This window comes from Desmodus rotundus, chromosome 4 (genome assembly GCF_022682495.2).
Source record: "Desmodus rotundus isolate HL8 chromosome 4, HLdesRot8A.1, whole genome shotgun sequence".
In the NCBI taxonomy this organism is placed as follows: domain Eukaryota; kingdom Metazoa; phylum Chordata; class Mammalia; order Chiroptera; family Phyllostomidae; genus Desmodus; species Desmodus rotundus.
This window is the reverse complement of record NC_071390.1, coordinates 179,221,177-179,239,570: the sequence shown is the minus strand read 5'-3', so window position 1 is coordinate 179,239,570 and position 18,394 is coordinate 179,221,177. Positions and strand designations below refer to the sequence as shown.

The window sequence follows — 18,394 nt, the reverse complement described above, 5'->3', positions numbered from 1 at the left end:
CCCAGACTAATTGCTGGCTGCACAGAGAAAATCCTAAACTCAGACAGCAGCTCCCAAATGTTAGTGTCTGGGATGAACCTGGACACAGTCCCGACCCCATGTGGTCAAAGCTGCAGGGAGTGACTTAGCGCTCCTGTCTCTGCTTCCAAAGGGGAAGGTCGACCCCAGTCTGTGATGGACTAGTGCAGCAGAATTTGAATTTGGGGTGAATTAGTAAATACTCGACCGCCCCTGCCAGTCATCAAGAGAAGGGAATGAGGTCTTGGTGTCACTCCACATGGAAGCTGCCACTGTCCCCAGCGAGCACTGCACACGTGTGAGTTAATCTTGTGTCCTGGCTCTGTGGGCGTTCCCGCCAAGTACATACTCCCAAGGTGCTAACCACGTCCCCAAAGGCTGGTGCAGAGCAGGTGCTCCGTAAGGAAAGTCAGCGAGAAGAGTGGCTATGACTAGTGCTTTATTTGAATGTTTTTCCAATTTAAGCTCTAAAATTAAACAATTTTTTTGTTGTCATTATTCTTAACAGTTAAGAGGAAAAAAAGTTCCAAATCAGAGGGCAAGGGGACCGTATCTAAAGTCACCGGGAAGAAGATCACCAAGATCATCAGTCTGGGAAAGAAGAAGCCGTCCACCGACGAGCAGACCTCGTCCGCCGAGGAGGACGTGCCCACTTGCGGTAAGAAGGGGCCGGCCGCACGTGCATGGGGCACGCTGCGTTCTGTCCCGGAGCTGCCCTGTGGCTGCTCACTTCGGGCCCTTTCAGTGGGCTTTTTTGAATTAGACCTGTGATCGTTTGAATTGGGGGAAATGTTTACCAGTTATTAATAAAAAGAAAAACTTAGCGGGGGGTTGAGATGATCTCTGCGGTTCTTTCAAGATGGAAAACAAAGTCTCTCTCTGACCCCAGAAGGTCTCCGGGACCCCCGTAAGTGTTTGAAGCGGGAACACACGCACAGACTGCTGGCCGGCCGGGCGGGGTGTAAAGTCTGGCCAGGCACTTAGGGAATTGAGGTCGGTTCTTCCCCTTGGCTGACATAATGAACCCAGACTTTCTCATCATGCTCCGCCTCCCAAACTCAAGTTTCAAGCCCCGTCTAACTGACCATCTCCTGCCTCAGCTTTTCTGAGCGGCTGCTGTCCAGGGCTGTGTGACACGCGGTGTGTGGCAGTGACCGCTGTAGCCCTGGCCCTCTGGTGCCCCCAGCTGAGTGACAAAGGCAGGCCTGGAGCAAGTGACCCGCAGTGTGAGGGGATACGGAAGAGACAACAAGGCCACCTGGGGCACTGGGTGTGTCATGTTTGCTAGCAACCAGGCAGCTCTTTTAAGGGAGAAAAACTTCAGAAGCTGAATGACAGATATTTGCCCTTTTTAAAAAGTTAAGACTGGGTAGTAATTTTCCTTGTAGATTGCTGTTGCCTTGTTGAAATGGAACCCGAGGGGACAAGGTGTGAGCATGGGGCAGAGGGGAGGCCTGGGGGTGGGGACCCGGGCCCCACTCTCCTGGCTGCTGCCTCCTGGAGTGGCGCCACGCAGGCCCTGTGCTGTGCGGCCCGTGCACTGGCCCCGGAGAGCAGGCAGCTGTTGGGGATGAAGAACAGAAAGGGAATTCTCCCCCAAAGAGTGACAATGTTTTTAGCTTTTGTTTTTTAGCCTGCTGTAGGTCCGCGGAGACAGTAGAAGTTCTTTTGTGAAAAACAAACAGTCACCTGAAGGCATCTTAGAGACTGGGGTCTGGACCCCAAGTCCGGACCCCGGTGTGTGTCCCTCCTCCTGGTGTGTGGTCCTTCAGCCTCAGTCCTGTCACATCGTCCTGCAGTTCTAATGAAATCTCCTGCACTTGCCACAGTTGCGCCAGAGAACCGAGGTTTTTAGAATTTGGAGGGGAAAAATTTCACGTTTAACTGAAATTCCCAAATTGTTGAGGTGAGGGTGGTGCTAGGAGGGCCAGGCGGGCCCGCAATACCACTCGGCCCACAGCTGCTGCTGGAGGACGCCGTCTGGGCCGGGCTGGCACGGCTCCCCAGTGGTGGGTTTCCCAGTGAGACAGCCAGCCCCTTCCACCAGCCCCTTCCATCAGCCCCTTCCACCAGCCCCTTCCATCAGCCCACGGATGCGCAGGGCGGGAGGGTGTGCGGGCCGTGGGGACCAACCCTCTGACTGCGATCCCTCAGGTGGGGTCTTCTGCATGCCCCGTGTGGCCTCCATCCCCGGGCCCCTGCCCAGCAAGCAGGGGTGTCAGGCCACTCGTGTTCGAGGATCGCAGCAGGCCAAGCACTGGGCAGGCAGCTGTGGCGGGGTTGACTGAGAATAAATCCGAGGAAGGTGGTAGAGCACGCTAACTTCATAGGAAGTCACGTTCTACGTAACTGGGGATGTGTGCAGTAGAACCATTCCTCTTGTGACTCCAATGTCGAGAAATTCATAGCAGTTGGTGGCTTGTGGCCAGGTTCTGTCAGGGAAGAAGGCACCACAAGAGAGCCCTCCCCCGTTCAGGAGAGTGGAGCCACCCCCAGAAATGCCGTCCCCTGCACGAAGGACGCTGTGTGGTGAACTCTGAGACTGTCACTCGGCAGGCAGGTCACCTCAGGCCTCCTTTCACTGCGTCAGTGCCTCTGTGAACATGGAACCTCGCGTGTCCCCCTCACGATCCGTCACCTCCTGCATCATGGCTGGTTCCTACTGGGACCCGGGGCCTGGACTCCCCTCCCAGCCACAGCACTGCATCACCCAGGCTGGAGGAGGCCCCGCCCCTCAGGGTCCCTGAGCCCCACCCCAGCCTCTCGGCCCAGGCCACACGTGGGCTCCTCACCTGCCTGATCGTTGCCTGGCAGTGCCCGACGGCTCAGGGCTTCTTCGTGACAAGTGTCCCGAGTGCCGACCTCGTGCGCCCCGGCAGGTTCAGGTGCCCGAGAGCAGTCCGCGTCTTCAGATCTCTTCCTGTTACCGTCACTGTGGCATTCAGGCTCACAGAACGCTGATGGGGGCACAGTTGGCCCTCATTTCACAAAAAAGTGGGCTTTCGGCGCGACTCACTGCTCAGAGGTGGCACCACAGCCGTGGTCGCTGACGAGTCTGATAGCTGTCACTCGGTGCTCAGACAGTACAGCTGGCTGCGGGCCGTCATGTAGAGCTTTCTTTTCTGTCCGAGAGTAAACGCGTCAGCAGTATGTCGTTTACAAATGGTATTTTGTGAATATAATCACCGTGTAAGCCCCACAGCTGCATTCAGAAGAACAGCTCTTTACCTGCCACCTTTAATGCTCAAGAGAACTCCAGGCCAGGCCTTGCTGGGGGCCTGGAACTCCGCACTCACCTCACGGGGATGAGCTTCCTCCCCCGGGAAGGCTCACGCTCACCCTGGGCTTTAACGCTGCTTCTCCAACCTCTCTCCGCCTCCCTGTGAACCCTCCTAAATGTGCGGCTCAGAACCCCGGTCCCGGCGCCTGCGCCCAGAGGGCTTGCCCCTCGCCACTCTCTGTTGTTTTGCAGGGCAGCCCCCACGGAGGTCTGAGTCCAGGAAGCCGGGCACGCGCCCTGTGGTTGGGGCACACCGGCAGGGTGGAGGCAGCCGGAGGGGAGTCCGGACTTTCTGAGTGTTCCCCTAGGGAGTTCACTGAGCAGGCGTTCTTGTGCGGCAGCCAGAGCGCGTGCTGGGCCCTGCGAGGTGCCTGTTTGGGGTTAGGTTTTGTTATGTTTTCTTCTTTACAGCATTTGCCCTTTGCTAACAAAGTGTGTGAGACTTAGAACACGAAAGAAGCAAAAACCATCTTCCAAAACCCTTTTGGGAAAGTGTTTTTTTAAAACTCAGGCTTGGAAAGCACGTAATTTGTTTTGCTTTGAGCCCCGGGATGGTGCGCGTGCCCGAGTGTAAAGGGTGAGAGGAGCCCTTTCTTTACTTCCTCCTCCTTGACTGCGTCTGGTACGCTGTTAGTTCACTTCCCGGGTCTGAGAGGGAGGGCAGTCACTCCCCAGCGTTAAGGAGTGGTCAGCGCTCGCGGCCGCCCTGTGGCCTCTTTCTCATGCATGTTACTTCCAGGAAAATGCACTTTGTGTCTGTGACAAGGGGAAACGATCAGTTTTTTGTATTTGAAGAATTTTTGTAAGCTAGGAACAGCTCTTCCTGCGACTTTATTACTTGTGGAGGCGCCCGCAGGCGTGTGCATCTCCACGTCTGTAGCTCACCGAGTTTCTGTGCCGGGTCGGAGACCTGAGCGCGGACTTTTCCACGTGGCCCGGCCCGAGTACTCAGAGGGCATCCGGACCGGCTGGAGCAGGCAGACAGAGCCCTCCAACCAGCAGCGGCCATGCACCGTGAGGTCACTGGGGGCGGCCTGGTCTCTGGGTAGGGACCTCATGCCGAGGTCATTGCATCATGTGCTGGAATTCTTCCAGTGCCGGGGAACTTGCCACCCCCACAGCCTCCTGATGCCTGGAAAACTTTCATTTTCAAACAGTTTGTTCTCATGGGAAGCCCGGTCTGCCCTCCTCTCTGGCTCTGGTTCTGTCACATGCAGCCACTCAGAACGCATCTAAACCCCTTCCCCTGGTCCCTTCAGCTCTTTGAAGATGGCCGTCGTGTCCCCGTTTCCCGACCCCAGTGGCTCAGTGGCCTTTCCCGTTCTCCAGGCACACTCCAGTTCCCACAGAAGCGTTTGCCGTCTGGGGTCCGGCTCTCAGCACGCTCTGCACTCCATGTTCTGTCAGGGCTGCTCCCAGGGCCCGGCCGCCTCAGAGAAGCCAGGGCTTGTTTGACATCCGCCCTGCGGTGGCAGCCGTGCTCCTCGTGTGTTTGCGCTTGCACCTGAAACGGAGTGAGGGGCCGTCCCGTGCGTGTCCCCGTGCCAGCTCCTTCCGTGGGACCAAACGCGGGGCCGTGGTGCCCAGCAGCCAGCACCCGTCCTCCATGTTGTTACAGGCCACCTGAGCGTGCTCTCCAACAACCGCTGGCGGGAGCGCTGGTGCCGGGTCAAGGACAACAAGCTCGTGCTGCACAAGGACAGGACCGACCTGAAGAGCCACATCGCCTCCATCCCTCTCCGCGGCTGCGAGGTGATCCCGGGCTTGGACTCCAGGCACCCCCTGAGCTTCCGACTGCTTCGCAACGGGCAGGAGGTGGCGGTGCTGGAGGTAGGGTGCTCTCCCTCCGCCAGAGCCCCAGGCCTCGCCAACAGCACTACCTTTGATGCCTGTCCTGTTCTCTCTCCCTGTGGGCCGCGTTGGGCTCTGCTTTCCCTCCTCCATGGCCTCCCCTTCCCAAGGGTGCTGAAGCCCCAACAGCACTGGACCCCTTCTGCTGAGTTGAGCGCAAAGCAGACTCCTCTGCCGAGTCACCTCCTAGTGCCGCTTCCTCTGTACGTGTCCGTGTGGAAATTCAGTGCCGTTCTGTATTGTGAAATGCTTGCTGGAAGCGGCCAGAAAGTAACTTGGTTTCAGGTTCCCAGTGGCCCTGTCCTCCCCGGCTGACGGCGGTCCACCTAGAAACCGTGGTGTTTCCTGCACGCGGCCTTCCGTGGCCACGGCTCTGCACAAGCAGGGCAGGTGCTCCCAGGCGGCAGTGGCCAGTGCGCTGCGGCCGGGGAAGCCAGCAGGCCTCGGCCTTCAGGAGCCCTGGCTGCCTTCTAGCACATGTTCTCTGAGGCAGGAAAAGGCAATTAGAGTGAATTCCTCAGCAACCTACTTTTTATTTCCATTTCTCGTGTTATTTTTACCCATGTTCGTACAGACCTTCCCTATCTGTCTTTTTTCCGCTTAGCACGATCGTGACAGATCGCGCCCAGACATGCCCAGGCCGGCACTGCCAGGGCTGGTGGCGGGACCGCCCCAGCGCCCGAAGCCCAGGGATGCCGTGCCGTCTGTGGGCGGAGGGTCTGTCCCGGCAATGGGGTGGCGGTGTGCTCTAGTTCATCGGGCGAGAACTGAACACTAAGTGACCGTGGTGATGCTGGTCAGTGGTGGAAGTAGCCTGGCCTGGACCAAGATGACAGACACCCAGACGGGCACCCTTGAAGGTCTTGGCAGGAGAGGGGGTTTGCTTCAGACATGATTTTCGCAGAAACTGCTTCTTGGGAAGAAGATGAGCAGCATGGTTCTTCCTCCCTCAGGGTCCAGGGCTGACAGCCGGGAGGGCAGGTCCCGTGCTCTGACTCTGCAGCAGGGGGTCCCTCAGAGGGGGAAGCTGGGCCTGGGGGCGTGAGATCTGGGCCCCCATCCCGGGTCTGTGGCAGACTTTGCAGCCAAACCTTTCTTCCCTCTCGGCTTCTCCACTTCTCTGTGAAGGGTGTGTGGGGCTGGGACCAGTACGCCGGGCAAGCACTCCTGTGGACTGAGCCCCGCAGGGCGGGCGGCAGTGGAGAAAGCTGGCTGGTAGACAGGAACTGTGTTCTCGGCAGAAAATCATGCAGGGCCCGAGCAGAGCGCTGGCCGGGCTTCCGAAAGCGGCATGAGGACAGTGCAGGGTGGCCTGGATGGCACACGCTGGTGCCCGAGGGTGGGGCGGGTGGAGGAAGTCCCCTGTGCTGCCCCTGCCCCCAGTGCTGCAGGCACGGGCCCCTGTCCTCGAGAGTCCTGTTCTGTTACCCCCACAGCCCAGTGCTGAAACCACACACACAGACAGGAGACCCGGCGTCAGCAGAGCTCTGCTCTCAGACTAACTGAGACCACGTTATTCCTGTCCTGCACCCTCGGGTCTGGTCGCTGCGTCACCTGCTGCCAGGCTTGGTGGGAACATGGCGCCAGCCGCTCCTTCCTTCTCGCTTCTCTCTGCACCAGCTTCAGGGGCCGCTGCCGCTCCTGTCTCGCGGTCCCCCTGGTGACGTACTGTGACCCTGTTAAAGCTCTTGACTGTTAATGAAGTAAAAGTCACTCCCCTTCCCCACACAGGCGTCTTCTTCTGAAGACATGGGCCGGTGGATCGGGATTCTGCTGGCGGAGACGGGGTCCTCGGCAGACCCTGCGGCTCTGCACTATGACTACATAGACGTGGAGACGTCTGCGAACGTCATTCAGACGGCCAAGCAAACCTTCTGGTAAGACCCGCCGCTGCGGGACGGGGCACCGGGCGAACACTGGGCTGTGTGCCCGACTGCTCACTGTTTCTGTGAGCATGCAGTCTCGGGGGAAAACCAGCTAGAGACCCTGCCTGTTGTGTTATAGACACCTGACCGTGGGGAAATAGCTGTCGTGTCAGCCGTCCGTTTTCTAGTGGAATAGGGGTGGCAACCTTTTTCTGTTAAAGGCAAGACAGTAACTATTTCTGGCTTTGTGGGCCGAACATCCCCTGTCATAGCCATTAGCTCTGCCACGGTGGCCACAGAGGAGAGGCAGACGACAGGCCTGACTGTGTCCTAATGCAGCTTTATTTGCAGACACGGGCAGTGGGCCGGACGTGGCCTGTGGGCTGTGACCCAGGCACAGACGGACAGTTCTGTAGATGTGCATTATGTTTCCGTGGTAGCATCGTAGCATCCTGTCTCATCAGCAGAGGGCGGGTCAGTGACAGGGCCTCTCCTAGGCGCTCACCCAGTGACGCACCTAGGAGGGGCCCTTAAAGATGCCCGTGGAGCAGGTCGGCCAAGTCTGCCCATCCTGAGCGATGTGGACAGGAAGAGACTTGACGGTTGTTGGCCAGGGGTCCTTTGGGAGTGATGAGGTTTCCAAACGGCGCTCCCAAGTCCACAGGTAACTTCGGCAGCAGTCAGGGCCCTGAGCCCCACATCTCAGTGGGGCCCCAGAAATCAGCACCTCCCCCGGAGCACACTTTGGCTTGCTCTCCGAGTGAGGGGCATAGTCCTCTAAACCAGATGGGGGCGCCCCGTGTTTGGGAAAGGGTGGGCTGCAGCGTTGAAGAACCGCTGGGTGAAAGGCTGCGTGCAGGAGCCTTTCCCGCCGTGTTCGCGTCTCCACCGCTGTCAGCAGTGAGCCTCGTGTCACGTCCTGGGTTTCCAGCTAAACGTTCTCGTTAGACTTGAGAGGAGAGATTTAACAGGGAAACGTTGTTCAAAATATAAAATGTGATAGCTTTCCAGTGGTAACTGTCTAAGATGAAATTAACAACTTCTTGTATGTGAATTGCCGGCCAGTTAGTGAGGGTTTTCAAGATGATGAAGAAGTGTCTGCGCGTCGGCTGAGAGGGGAGGGGTGGTGTGTTTTGGAAAGAAACAGTGAAAGAAAAAGTCATTTAACTTCCCCTTGAAAAATAGCTGTCTATTTAAGGACCTTAATATTGCTAAACTATTGAAACATTTTCCTGAGGCCTGTTTTGAAATGAGATCTATAGATTATATGACGCAAGGGAGTGTTCTGAGTTTTTCTCCCGAAACTCTTTCCGAGCCCTGCTCAGCTGGGGACTCGTGAGAGAGCCACGAGGATGAGGCTGAGGCTGAGCAGGACAACGAGGGGAGAGACACGCCGATAGGGAGCTCTTGTCTGGAGTGGTCACCTCCCCTGAAGCCCTGGGAGCCCATGGGAAGTGCACTTTCTTAAACTCTGGGCGAACCGGAGGATGCCATTCTCCCGGAGACAGGGCGAGCCCAGGAGGGCGAGTTCTGGGGAGCCCTCTCACGTGGGCAACTGGGCAAAAGGGGCCATGGAGACAGAAAGTAGAGGGGGGGCTTGCCGGGGCTGGGGAGGGGCTGGGGATTTTAATGGGGACGGATGTCAGTGTGGGGAGGTGGGAAGTCCTGGAGGCGAAGGTGGTGACGGCTGCCCAGCAGTGCGAGTGTGCCTGATGCCCCAGAGCCGGACACCAGACATGAGAGTGTCTGGTGTGTGTTTTACCACACTCCCTGTATTTCCCAGGGGGGACTATGTTTGGGGTTAACAAGGGGCACGTGGTATCCCCCCTCATGTCTGCTTTCCTACCCGGCTGGAAGTGCTGCTGTGCAGTAGGAGGAGCACCAGGAAGAAGGCAGGTGTGCAAGTCCTAGTCGGGACCTTGCCGCTGCTCGGGGCCCAGGGACTTGTTCTGGGGCCCAGGTCCCGTGTGGAAGATGAGGGGTGCGTGGCGGCTGAGGGCCCTTCCAGCTGGGACGTCCTGTGTGTCTGTGAAGTCTCCCTCTTACGTCCCTGAGTCAGAAGCGCCCTGCCGGAGTCTCTTCCATGCCTGGAAGCTCCTGTCCCGCCCCCACGTGGTCCTCCCCAGTGTGAGTGCTCGGGACAGTGCCAGGACCTGTGGACGCAGGCACGCATGGGGCAGGCCCTGCTGAGAGGGGCTCCACCTGCCGGGAGCAGGGAGACGTGCACAGACCCAGGGCGGCGTCCCTGTGCGGTGGGCGGGCACTGGGCGGGGATGGTCAGCAGCCTGGGTTCGTCATCCATCCCGTTACTGGCAGAGCTGCGCATGGCGCCTGGCCCCCTGTGTTCTCAGAGAGGACACATCAATTAGAGAACTTTAAATCTATACTCATGAACAAATTAGAAATCCCCGGTCATTGCCAAACTCCCAAGTGTTTACATTTTTCTCTTCTTGCATTTTTTCTTTTCCTACATACACTTCTGTGTATTCTAAATGTAGGAGAATCGTATACAGCATTCATCAGAAAAAAGCAGGGGTTATTTCATAAACTGGAGAGCACCGTGTTCAGGGCCCAGCGAGGCCTGCACAGCCGCCTCCTGCCAGCAGAGGGCAGCAGCTGCGCTCTGGGAGCCTCCTGCCCAGCTCCGGGGCTGGAGGCTCCAGCTCATCCCCAAGCCATGGCTCTCAAGGTTTCTTCTGATTCAGAAATCAGAGAGGCTGCTCTCACCGTTGCGGTACTGCCTCGCTTCTTTCATTTACTCTCCTTTCTATTCATCTGCATACCATGGAAATGTAAAATCCTATGAAGAAATACAGTTTGAAAACAAAATCCTTGTTTAAAATCCCAGACTACAGTCGGAGGAAGTGCTACCGAGGTTAGTTCTTCCCTGGGCATCAAATGTTTTGCTCACAAGTCTGACTTCTTGGGTACACCCCTCATGTACTATACACTCGCCGAGGGCTCACCTGTGGAGCCCCGCTGTGGGCCACCAACCCAGACACTGAGATGCGGGACGAACAGACTTGACCCTAAGCTGACCTTCTGGGGGGACCAGCAGACAGAGATCACAGAAGGGCGTGTCCGGTGGTGACCGGTGGCAGGGGGAGAGGGAGCCTGGCGGACGTGCTACAGCAGCGGAGGGAGCTGTTTGGGCGCTCTGGAAGGGCTCTTCATGAAGCAGGGGGCTCTGGGAGAGGGCTGCCAGGCAGAGGGGACAAGGCCCTGAGGCAGGAGGGCTTTGCTGAGAGACAGCCATCAGGGAGCCTGACTGGGGACAATCCAGGGACATGAAGCAGCACCTAGAGCCCCACAGGCCACCAAGCATTCCGTTCTCTGAGCAGGGAGTGACTTCAGGGCTCTCCGACGGCTCAGGTGTGGGGGGCAGAGGGAAGGGCGAGCTGTCCCCCGGTGGGGACGCTAAGCCCGAGAGAAACGCTGTTGAGTAAACACTCTGAAGAGCTGAGGGCTCCGCAACCCTTCCCAGAGGAGGCCAGATGGGAAGTGTTTCAGTTTGCAGGCCACCTGCTCTCTGGCTTGGTAACAGGGTCCTGCAGACGGCCTGGGAGCCGCTGGAAAGCAGCCACAGGCAGCACCTGCACGGAGGGTCACGGCTGTGTCCTGACGAAACGCCATTTGCAAAAGCAGGCCCTGGGCAGGAGGGCCCCGCAGCAGACTGCCAGTCGTAAACACGGTGGCCCAGGCCTTGTGTCATGTACCCAGCAGGCACCGTGGCCAGTCTTTGTCACACCCTGCAGGACGGCACTGTCCTGTTGTGTCAGTGAAGAGTGTGGCCCGGTGGCTGCAGCACCTCTGGGCACTGAGGTGTCTTCTCTGGCTTGGCCCTTGTGCCCGGCCAGAGCTCAGGCCAGATGCGGTGATGGACGGGAGGGTTTACCTGTCTTTCAGCTTCATGAATAGGCGTGTCATCTCTACCAACCCGTACCTCGGGGGCACCGCCAATGGCTACGCCCACCCCAGCGGCACGGCGCTGCACTACGACGATGTCCCCTGCGTCAACGGCTCGGTGAGTGTGCGTGCCTGGGCGCACGGTGCTGCGTCCAACGACCCTGCAGGCTCAGCGCCCCTGGTCTCGGTCCAGGTGTGAGGAAGCTCCGCCCTGTCTCTCCTGTCTCTCCCATCCTTGTTTCCGACAAGCGTTCGTCTTCATCTGCATGTGGACACACGGGCCATTTGACACCAGTGTCTCATTCAGTGTCCAATGTCAGAGTCAGTAACCAGACATCCTGGCACCTCCTCAGATACTGGCTGGTGGGTGACACTTCAGAGCGTGTAGCTCAGGCCCGTCAGAGTGCAATGCAGTGTGAGTTGTCAGCGACTCCGTACTGCCCCGACGGGTAGAGATGCTGAGCCATCAGCATCAGAAAGCAAATGCTAAAGGAAGGAGGGAGGAAGGGAGGGAGGGAGGAGATGCTCCGTGGGGCCCTGACCAGCTCTCAGGCTCATGCCCTCCTCCCTCTGAGTGGACTTGGAGAACTGGGCCAGGTCCCGGCCCAGCCTGCGCATGTGCCCATGTGTGAACACTGGGGGCGCTAGTGCGCTGTTTTGTGTAAAACTGGCCTTCAGCATCTGTGTGGCCTTGGGAGTCCTCCCTGTGCTCTCTGTGTGATCACCTGCACTCACCAGTCCACGTCTGTCCGTGTCCCCACGTCACCCACCTAACCCCCACCACCGTCTGTCTGCCTCTCCTCAGGCCGGGCCATCACCGTTGTGGCCCAGAGGCACAGGCCCGTGGGGGAAGCTCCCCAACCACCCCACCATTTGTCTCCAAGGACCGGGCAGGTTTTAACCGGCAACTGTGTTAGCACAGGTCTCAAAAGTAGGCGTAGGGTAGGTGGGTTGTGATTTTTCCAAACTCGGGAGGTATGTTAGATTTTTTTCCTTACTGTTTTGCTTACCTATTCTTTTCTCACTGCTGGGAGGGAGGTTGTCTCTTGGCTCCCTGTTGTCTGTCGTCATAAAACCCACACCTGTCAAGGCCAGAGCCGGGGACCACCACCACCAGAGGTAGCGCGGGGCAGCAGCGGGAGCAGACTGAAGACCAGCTTGTGGGCCTGGGCCTTCCTCCCCCAGAGGCCCTTCCCACATGGGGCCTGCCTGGGGCTCCTGTGGGGGTCAGGGGCACAGTCTGCCCAGGGATCCTTACTCCACTCTTCACATAGCCCTCCCCTTCCCTCCTCACCTCCACCTTCCCCCTCAGTCACTCTCCCTGTCTCCCTCTCCCCATTTTCTGAGTGTCCAGGCTCTGTGCTGCGGACCCAGAACAAAACGCACGAGGTGCTGCCTTTGTCCTTAAAGGGCCCCCAGTCCAGGGGAGTGAGCAGGACAGGCAGGAGGAAGGGCCGAGTGGGGACCTGGGCCTGGCGGGGACTTGCCGAGTACCAATTAGGGTGAACATCAGGTCCCACACTGGACATGGGTATGAAGGTGTGGGTGGAGGCTTTGGGACATCCAAGCCTGGCTTCAAAGTCCTTCGGGGGTGTCCTGCCTGAGTCCGAGGTGGCTAGGGTGGGGGATGCGTCCTGCCCCACAGTGAGAAAGCACCAGATCCTGCAGGTCTCCTCTTTGTCCCCCATTGCCACTGCCATCTTTACAAGGGTCTCTCCAGGGTTGAAGGGCTCCCGGGGCCTGCCCTTGCACCCCCCGCGCAGAGGCCTATGCCCTCCCTTGGGGGGAAAGCCTGCAGCAGCCCTCACAGGAACAGGCTCTCTGCCGGTCCCTGAGCCTCTGCTAGTCACTGGGACATCTCAGGGCAGACCCAGGTCCGCGGGCCCCCGCGTGCTCGCAGCCGCCAGCTTCTCGTGACAGAGCAACCTTTGCCCTGTGTCCACCCAACGGCCAAACTCCTTCAGAGGGTGAACGAAGGGTTTGCCTCTCTGAACCCTTGGTCCCAGAGAAGCTTTCTTGGAAAGGTGACGCCCAAACTTACTCCAAAGCTCCCCACTAAAGGCCTTGTCACAGCTCTTTCCTCAGGGGTTTCTCCAGTGCCCCCCTTCCACGTGGGAGTTGGAGGCGGACCGCCCCCACACCCAGTCCCCATCCCCATTGTCCTGATACAGGGGGTCAGGCAGTGCCCAGGGCAAGCTTGCTTCCAGCCCCCGCGGCCGCATCTGGCCCGGAAATGGGCCTCCGCACTCAGAGGGCCCTGCGCTCTGGGGTGCCCCCGGCATGGTTGTCTGCAGGCCGTGTGCGCTTGTGGGAGCGACTCCCTGTGCGCAGCCTTCGTGGCTCTTTTGCTTTCTGACATCCTGGAAGCACAGGCCTTTCTTTATTTACTTCCTTTTAGGGAGAGGAAAAGGGAGGGGGAAAGAGAGGGGAAAGAAGCATTGACGTGAGAGAGAAACATCCATCAGTTGCCTCTCACATGCTTCCAGCCGTGGACCTGGCCCACGACCCAGGCAGGTGCCCTGACGGGGAATGGAACTGGCGACACCCAACCTGCAGAGCCACATTGGTCAGGGCCACAGGCCTTTCTTGGTGCTGTTTCTCTGCGTGCTGGGCTCTGTTAGCAGGCCATCCCTTTTTGGGGAGGGCTGCTTTTCTGTTTTATAAAGTTCGTACTTTGGGCCCGAAACCTCCCTTTTCGGCAGTGTTTCATTTCAGTAACTGAGCTGTTCGGTACTGCTGTCAGGGCCCGACGCAAATCTCAGAGAGGGCCTCTGACCTGTGTGCATGCGGGTGCCCACCCGTGTGCTCTGGAAACTTTTATGCGGTTTCTCCATCTGCCGTGTGACTCCGCCCCCCGGGATTTTAGGAAGACGGTAGTCTGAGCTGGACCGCTTTAGTAACCCGGGCAGGTCCACGCCCGGTGGGCGTTTGCGTGCCTGTGCCGTCTATCCGCCAGTTTGAGCTGTAGACGGGCCCCACACCCCCAAAATAGATGCGCTGAAGCGATCCAAGAAGTCGCATCAAACCCTGCTATTTTTACAGGAAGGCAGTAATTACAGTCTGACAGAAGGGAGTCCGCCAGAAGGGATAAAAATAGGGCCAGATAAGCATAACATAGGGATTAGTACTTCTCCGGTTTTGTAAATGCAGAGCAATTTGTAGAGACGCTAAGAGTCTAAAAGGCTAGGCTGACTTGACTTGCTCTGGGTTTCCCAGTGCTCTAGTGGCCTCCTGGAGGGCGGCCTGGAGGCGTCTCAGTCTTTCTCGTGAGCGGGTTTCTGCTGAAAGCCCTCGTGTCACTTATACTTGGAAATGTCCTATTTTCTGTGATGACGGTTCCTTGTCTTTTCACAGACTGGTTTTGGTTGCTGCTCTTTAATCAGCCATAACCACATTTGGGGCCCAGGGCCGCCTGCTGCCCCCATGGAGCCCCCTCACCGAGGCTCGCAGGCTTGAGGGTCTGAAACAGCCCCTTGGTTTGCCCTGGGGTGTGTGGGGGGGGGGGCCGGGCACAGAGGCAGTGTCCTTAGGAGCTCTGCCCCTCCCAGCCTGTGAGACCTGGAGGAGTCTGTATTTGGAAGGTGCTCAGAACGACGTCTGGAAGACGATAATTACTGCAAAATAAAATAAAGCGCCCCACTGGGGTCTCCGCATGGTTGCTCGGCAGGGTCTGGGCCCCATCCCCCGTCCCCATGTCCCTTCTCCGTGTCCCCGTGTCCCTGTCCAGCATTCTACCCCTGGTGGCATGTAGCTTGGCTTTCTGGTCAGGCAGACTCCCAAAATCTGTTTCTTTAAAGAAAAAAGTGTCCGATCAGTTCTGGTTTTTAAAGCAGAAAAAAAGAACAGAACAACAACTTGGTAAGCCAGTGGCTCTAGGGAAGACCGAAGGAGAAAAGGAACCTCCCCTTGAGGCCCAGAAGAGGAGGAGCTCCCCTGAGGCAGCCCGCCCGCAGCTGCAGCGGGTGTGGGTCCCCGTGGACAGCGGGCGCGTGCGGGCGAGGCGGCGGGCGCACTAACCTGCAGGCTGTGTGTGTTGCAGTGGGACGCCGACGCCCCCGGCAGCGGAGGCCGGGGCGAAGAGGTGCTGTACGATAACTTGCCGTCTCCGAAAGTCTTTGCGCGCTACCCGCCCGCCGACAGAAAGGCTTCTAGGCCGCCTCCTGGCTCACTGTCCTGTAACCATTGCCAGCGCCCCGCGCCCTGCGGGCCGCCTTCCGCTCAGTCTGTCACTAACACCTCTTCTGTGGGGAGGGCGTCTCTCGGGCTCGGCTCCCAGGTACAGCATCTCGTTCTCGCGTGTTCTGCAGCCCTCTCTGCCTCGCGGTCCTCCTGCGGGGGTGGCAGTGACGCCAGTGCGCAGTGAGCGAGGTTCCCCGGGGAAAGCGCAGTGGAATCTGCAAACGGTGTGGCGCAGTGCGGCTGCCCGGAGCTGAATCGGCGCCCCTACCTGGCTCCTCGAGTGGGCACCGTGTTTCTCCACCCGCGCCTGGCCCCTCTCTGTCCTGGGAAACCCCCCAGCGCATTTGGTGAATTCAGTCAGCTACAGGCAACAATTTAAAAAAGGACAGGGACCACACGACTTTGCAGAACATTCCTGAGCTGCAAGTTTTTAAAATACGTTTCCATTCAGACACCAGTGAGGAAAGGTGGCCCCACAACGGAGTCCACAACGGAGTAGCTGCGTCCGACCTTTACACGTTAGGCAGGATTATTCAGAGCACCTGGGCGTGTTCCTGTGGGAGTAGAGAAGTGCTCCCTGGAACCCAGTAGGTAACGAGGGTTCTGCACTGTTATCTGCTGACGGGTCACCTGCTAGTGAGCTGTTCTTCTCTCACTCCGGTTTGTAGCAAACGGTGGTGGTTCGGTACTAATTAGCAAGTACTAATTCTCTGTGTTCAGGCATTTTCAACCTAAGGATTTTTTTTAAAGGTTTTATTTATTTATTTTAGACAGAGGGGAAGAGAGGGAGAAAAAGAGGGAGAGAAACATCAGTGTGGTTGCCTCTCGTGCACCCCCTACTGGGGACCTGGCCCGCAACCCAGGCATGAGCCCTGACTGGGAATTGAATTGGAGATCCTTTGGTTCCCTGGCCGGCACTCAGTCCACTGAGCCACACCAGCGAGGGCCAGCGTAAGAATTTTTTATACTTTGCATGAAGAGTTTTGCACCTTATGTAAGAATGCTCTATAAAGCAGATGGGCACACCTTAGATTACGTGTTTTCTTTTCCCTCTGTTTGTGGGTAATTTTACACAATGATGCGTGCCAGGGAAGACTGCAGCGTTTCAGACGCACAGGGGCGCCTCCCAGCTGATGGCTTGCATCAGAACCGACTGCTCAGGGTCGGATTGGCAGACCCGGGAGCCGCTGGCCTCTGGCTTCTTTGCGGACTGATGTCAGAAGTCTGGGAGGTTACTAGGCAGAGGCTCAGAACGTAAGCTCGTCCGCCCGCCTCCCCAAACCCAGCCCCCCGCAGCAGGAGGTGAGTGTAAGAGTGGAGCGCAGGGCTGGACACAGATCTGTCCATCACTTCAGCAAAACGCAACATCTGTTGGCCTGCAGTCGTCCAAGAAGCAGGGGAGCTATTGGATTTTGAAGACCTGTGGCTGGTCAAAATTTATTCAGACTAATTCTATAATCATGCATCTCTTGCTACCTTCCTGAGACCCCGTCAATGAATCAAATGCAGTTGTTGATCCTGGTAGGACGTTAGTCAGCCTCAAAGGCCTGGGAGCAGAAATGCGCTGCACAGCCAGGCCCCACCCCCAGAGAGCGTCCTGCCAGAAGAAAGCCATTCACCTTCGGAAACGCGCGCCTCCAGCCCTGCCCCTGAGGCACTGGGTGCTCCACGCTGAGGGTGCCTCTGAGCCCACACCACACCCCAGCAGCCCGGCGTCCTCCCTCGTGTCTCTGCCTCTGCTGGCTGCTGCTGCAGAGTCGGAGACGGGAGGATGCGCTGCAAAACAGCCAGCACAAGTGGTTTGTTTTCAATTCTCCGTTTCTTTCAACAGTTGAAGGGGAAGAAGCCCCCAGTAGCATCCAATGGGGTTGCAGGAAGAGGCAAGGCTGTGGGTGGTCAGCAAAAGAAGGCTGCCTCGGCCACCAGCGTGACACGCACGCCTTCAAGTAAGTGCCTGCCCCTGCGTCCGGTCCGGCTGGGGCTGGGCTGGTGCCTATCCCCTCCCTCTGGGGAGAGAGTGCCGGGCGTGAGGCCTGTGGGAGACAGGAACCTGGAGCCGCGCTGCCCTGTCTTTCCTGCAGGACAGGAGGGCGTCGCAGCCCTTGAGCTGGCCTTTGTGACTGCTCCTCGTGTGCACGGGGAAGACCAGCTGGTGGCCTGGCTCCAGGACTGGTCACCCTGACTTCGGTCACGGCCCCCACAGGGGCAGGGGCAGCTGCAGGGCCCTGGCGTTGGTTGGGGGAACTTGGTTTGTGTCTCTGATCTATTGGTGACTTGGTGACTCAGTGACTTCAGTTGAGTCGCACAAACTGTAAATTCAGCTCCTGTAGGTGGAAGTAGATGATCGGTACATGGTTTCCGTGACGAAACAGTCTGGTAACCACAGGCCTCCCAGCCCTGGAGGGACGCAAATGTGTGAGGAACCCTCACCGCCCACCGCAGGCCCATGTCCGTTCCTCCCTCCGGCTCTCAGGGCCGCCCCTCGAGGTAGCCACCGCCGTGGCCCTCACGTGCAGACGATCTCTTGAGCAGCCTGGGGGCCCCCCATGGGCACTTTGAGGGAACTTCAGGGTTGGGGGTACCCGGGAGGCCTTGTACGCGGACCAGCCTGGAGCCACTCTGCAGCGCTGGCCACTCCTGGCCCCAGGGCCCCGGCGTGTTCTTCACCCGAGCTACGCTCCGGCACTCCCCAGTGCAGCCGGGGCTCCGAGTCACATACGGTGCCAGGGCCGCTCCGCGGGGAGGGCGGGTGGGCAGGGGCCGCCCGCTTTGTTGTGCAAGACCCGAGTCACATTAAAGTCTCTCTCGGTCACTGGGCTGATTTCATTTCCTAGGTGATTTACCCCGTTATTTCATGAGACCTTGTGGTGACATCTAATGGTGACAAATGAGAACAATAATTGCATTCTGTGTTTCTGCTGAGTCCAGCCAGTTGCCTTCTAGATTAGACAGGGCTTGTTGCGTGGGGACTGAGAGGCGGGCTGATTCACAGCTTTGCTGGGGAAACGTCTCAGTTTGGAAATCAGCGACCCAAGTTCAGATGTCGCTCTGTTTGCAGAGCAGGCCCCAGCCCTGAGCCACGGCCAGCGGCGCTCCCATTTCAGGTGGTCAGCGTGGTCATCTCAGCCTGCGACCTGCCCAGTGCCCTCCCTGTGCGCTGTGTGTTTCTCAGCAAGGGGGTCGTGGGGGCTGAGGTGACACCATGCCAGCCTTCAGGCAGCACTCCACTGCAGGCCCCGTGGCTTGCAGCACAGAACCGGTGAATTCCGTGTTCAGGCGCGATGTGAGAAACGGC

The 18,394-nt window shown here is 58.3% G+C and overlaps 1 protein-coding gene across 4 annotated transcripts in view; it reads left to right on the top strand.

Annotated features, from left to right (window-relative positions):
* Positions 1–18,394, top strand: part of AFAP1 (actin filament associated protein 1) — a 96,856-nt gene that overhangs the window by 67,724 nt on the left and 10,738 nt on the right. For 3 of the 4 annotated variants that reach the window (XM_053922901.2, XM_053922900.1, XM_053922903.1), the window contains exons 9-14: positions 527–676; positions 4,917–5,128; positions 6,881–7,026; positions 10,921–11,038; positions 14,960–15,196; positions 16,931–17,045. In XM_053922901.2, the coding sequence (XP_053778876.1) occupies positions 527–676; positions 4,917–5,128; positions 6,881–7,026; positions 10,921–11,038; positions 14,960–15,196; positions 16,931–17,045 (978 nt within the window). The remainder of the gene's footprint in view (positions 1–526; positions 677–4,916; positions 5,129–6,880; positions 7,027–10,920; positions 11,039–14,959; positions 15,197–16,930; positions 17,046–18,394) is intronic. The other variant, XM_053922904.2, reaches the window with a different exon arrangement.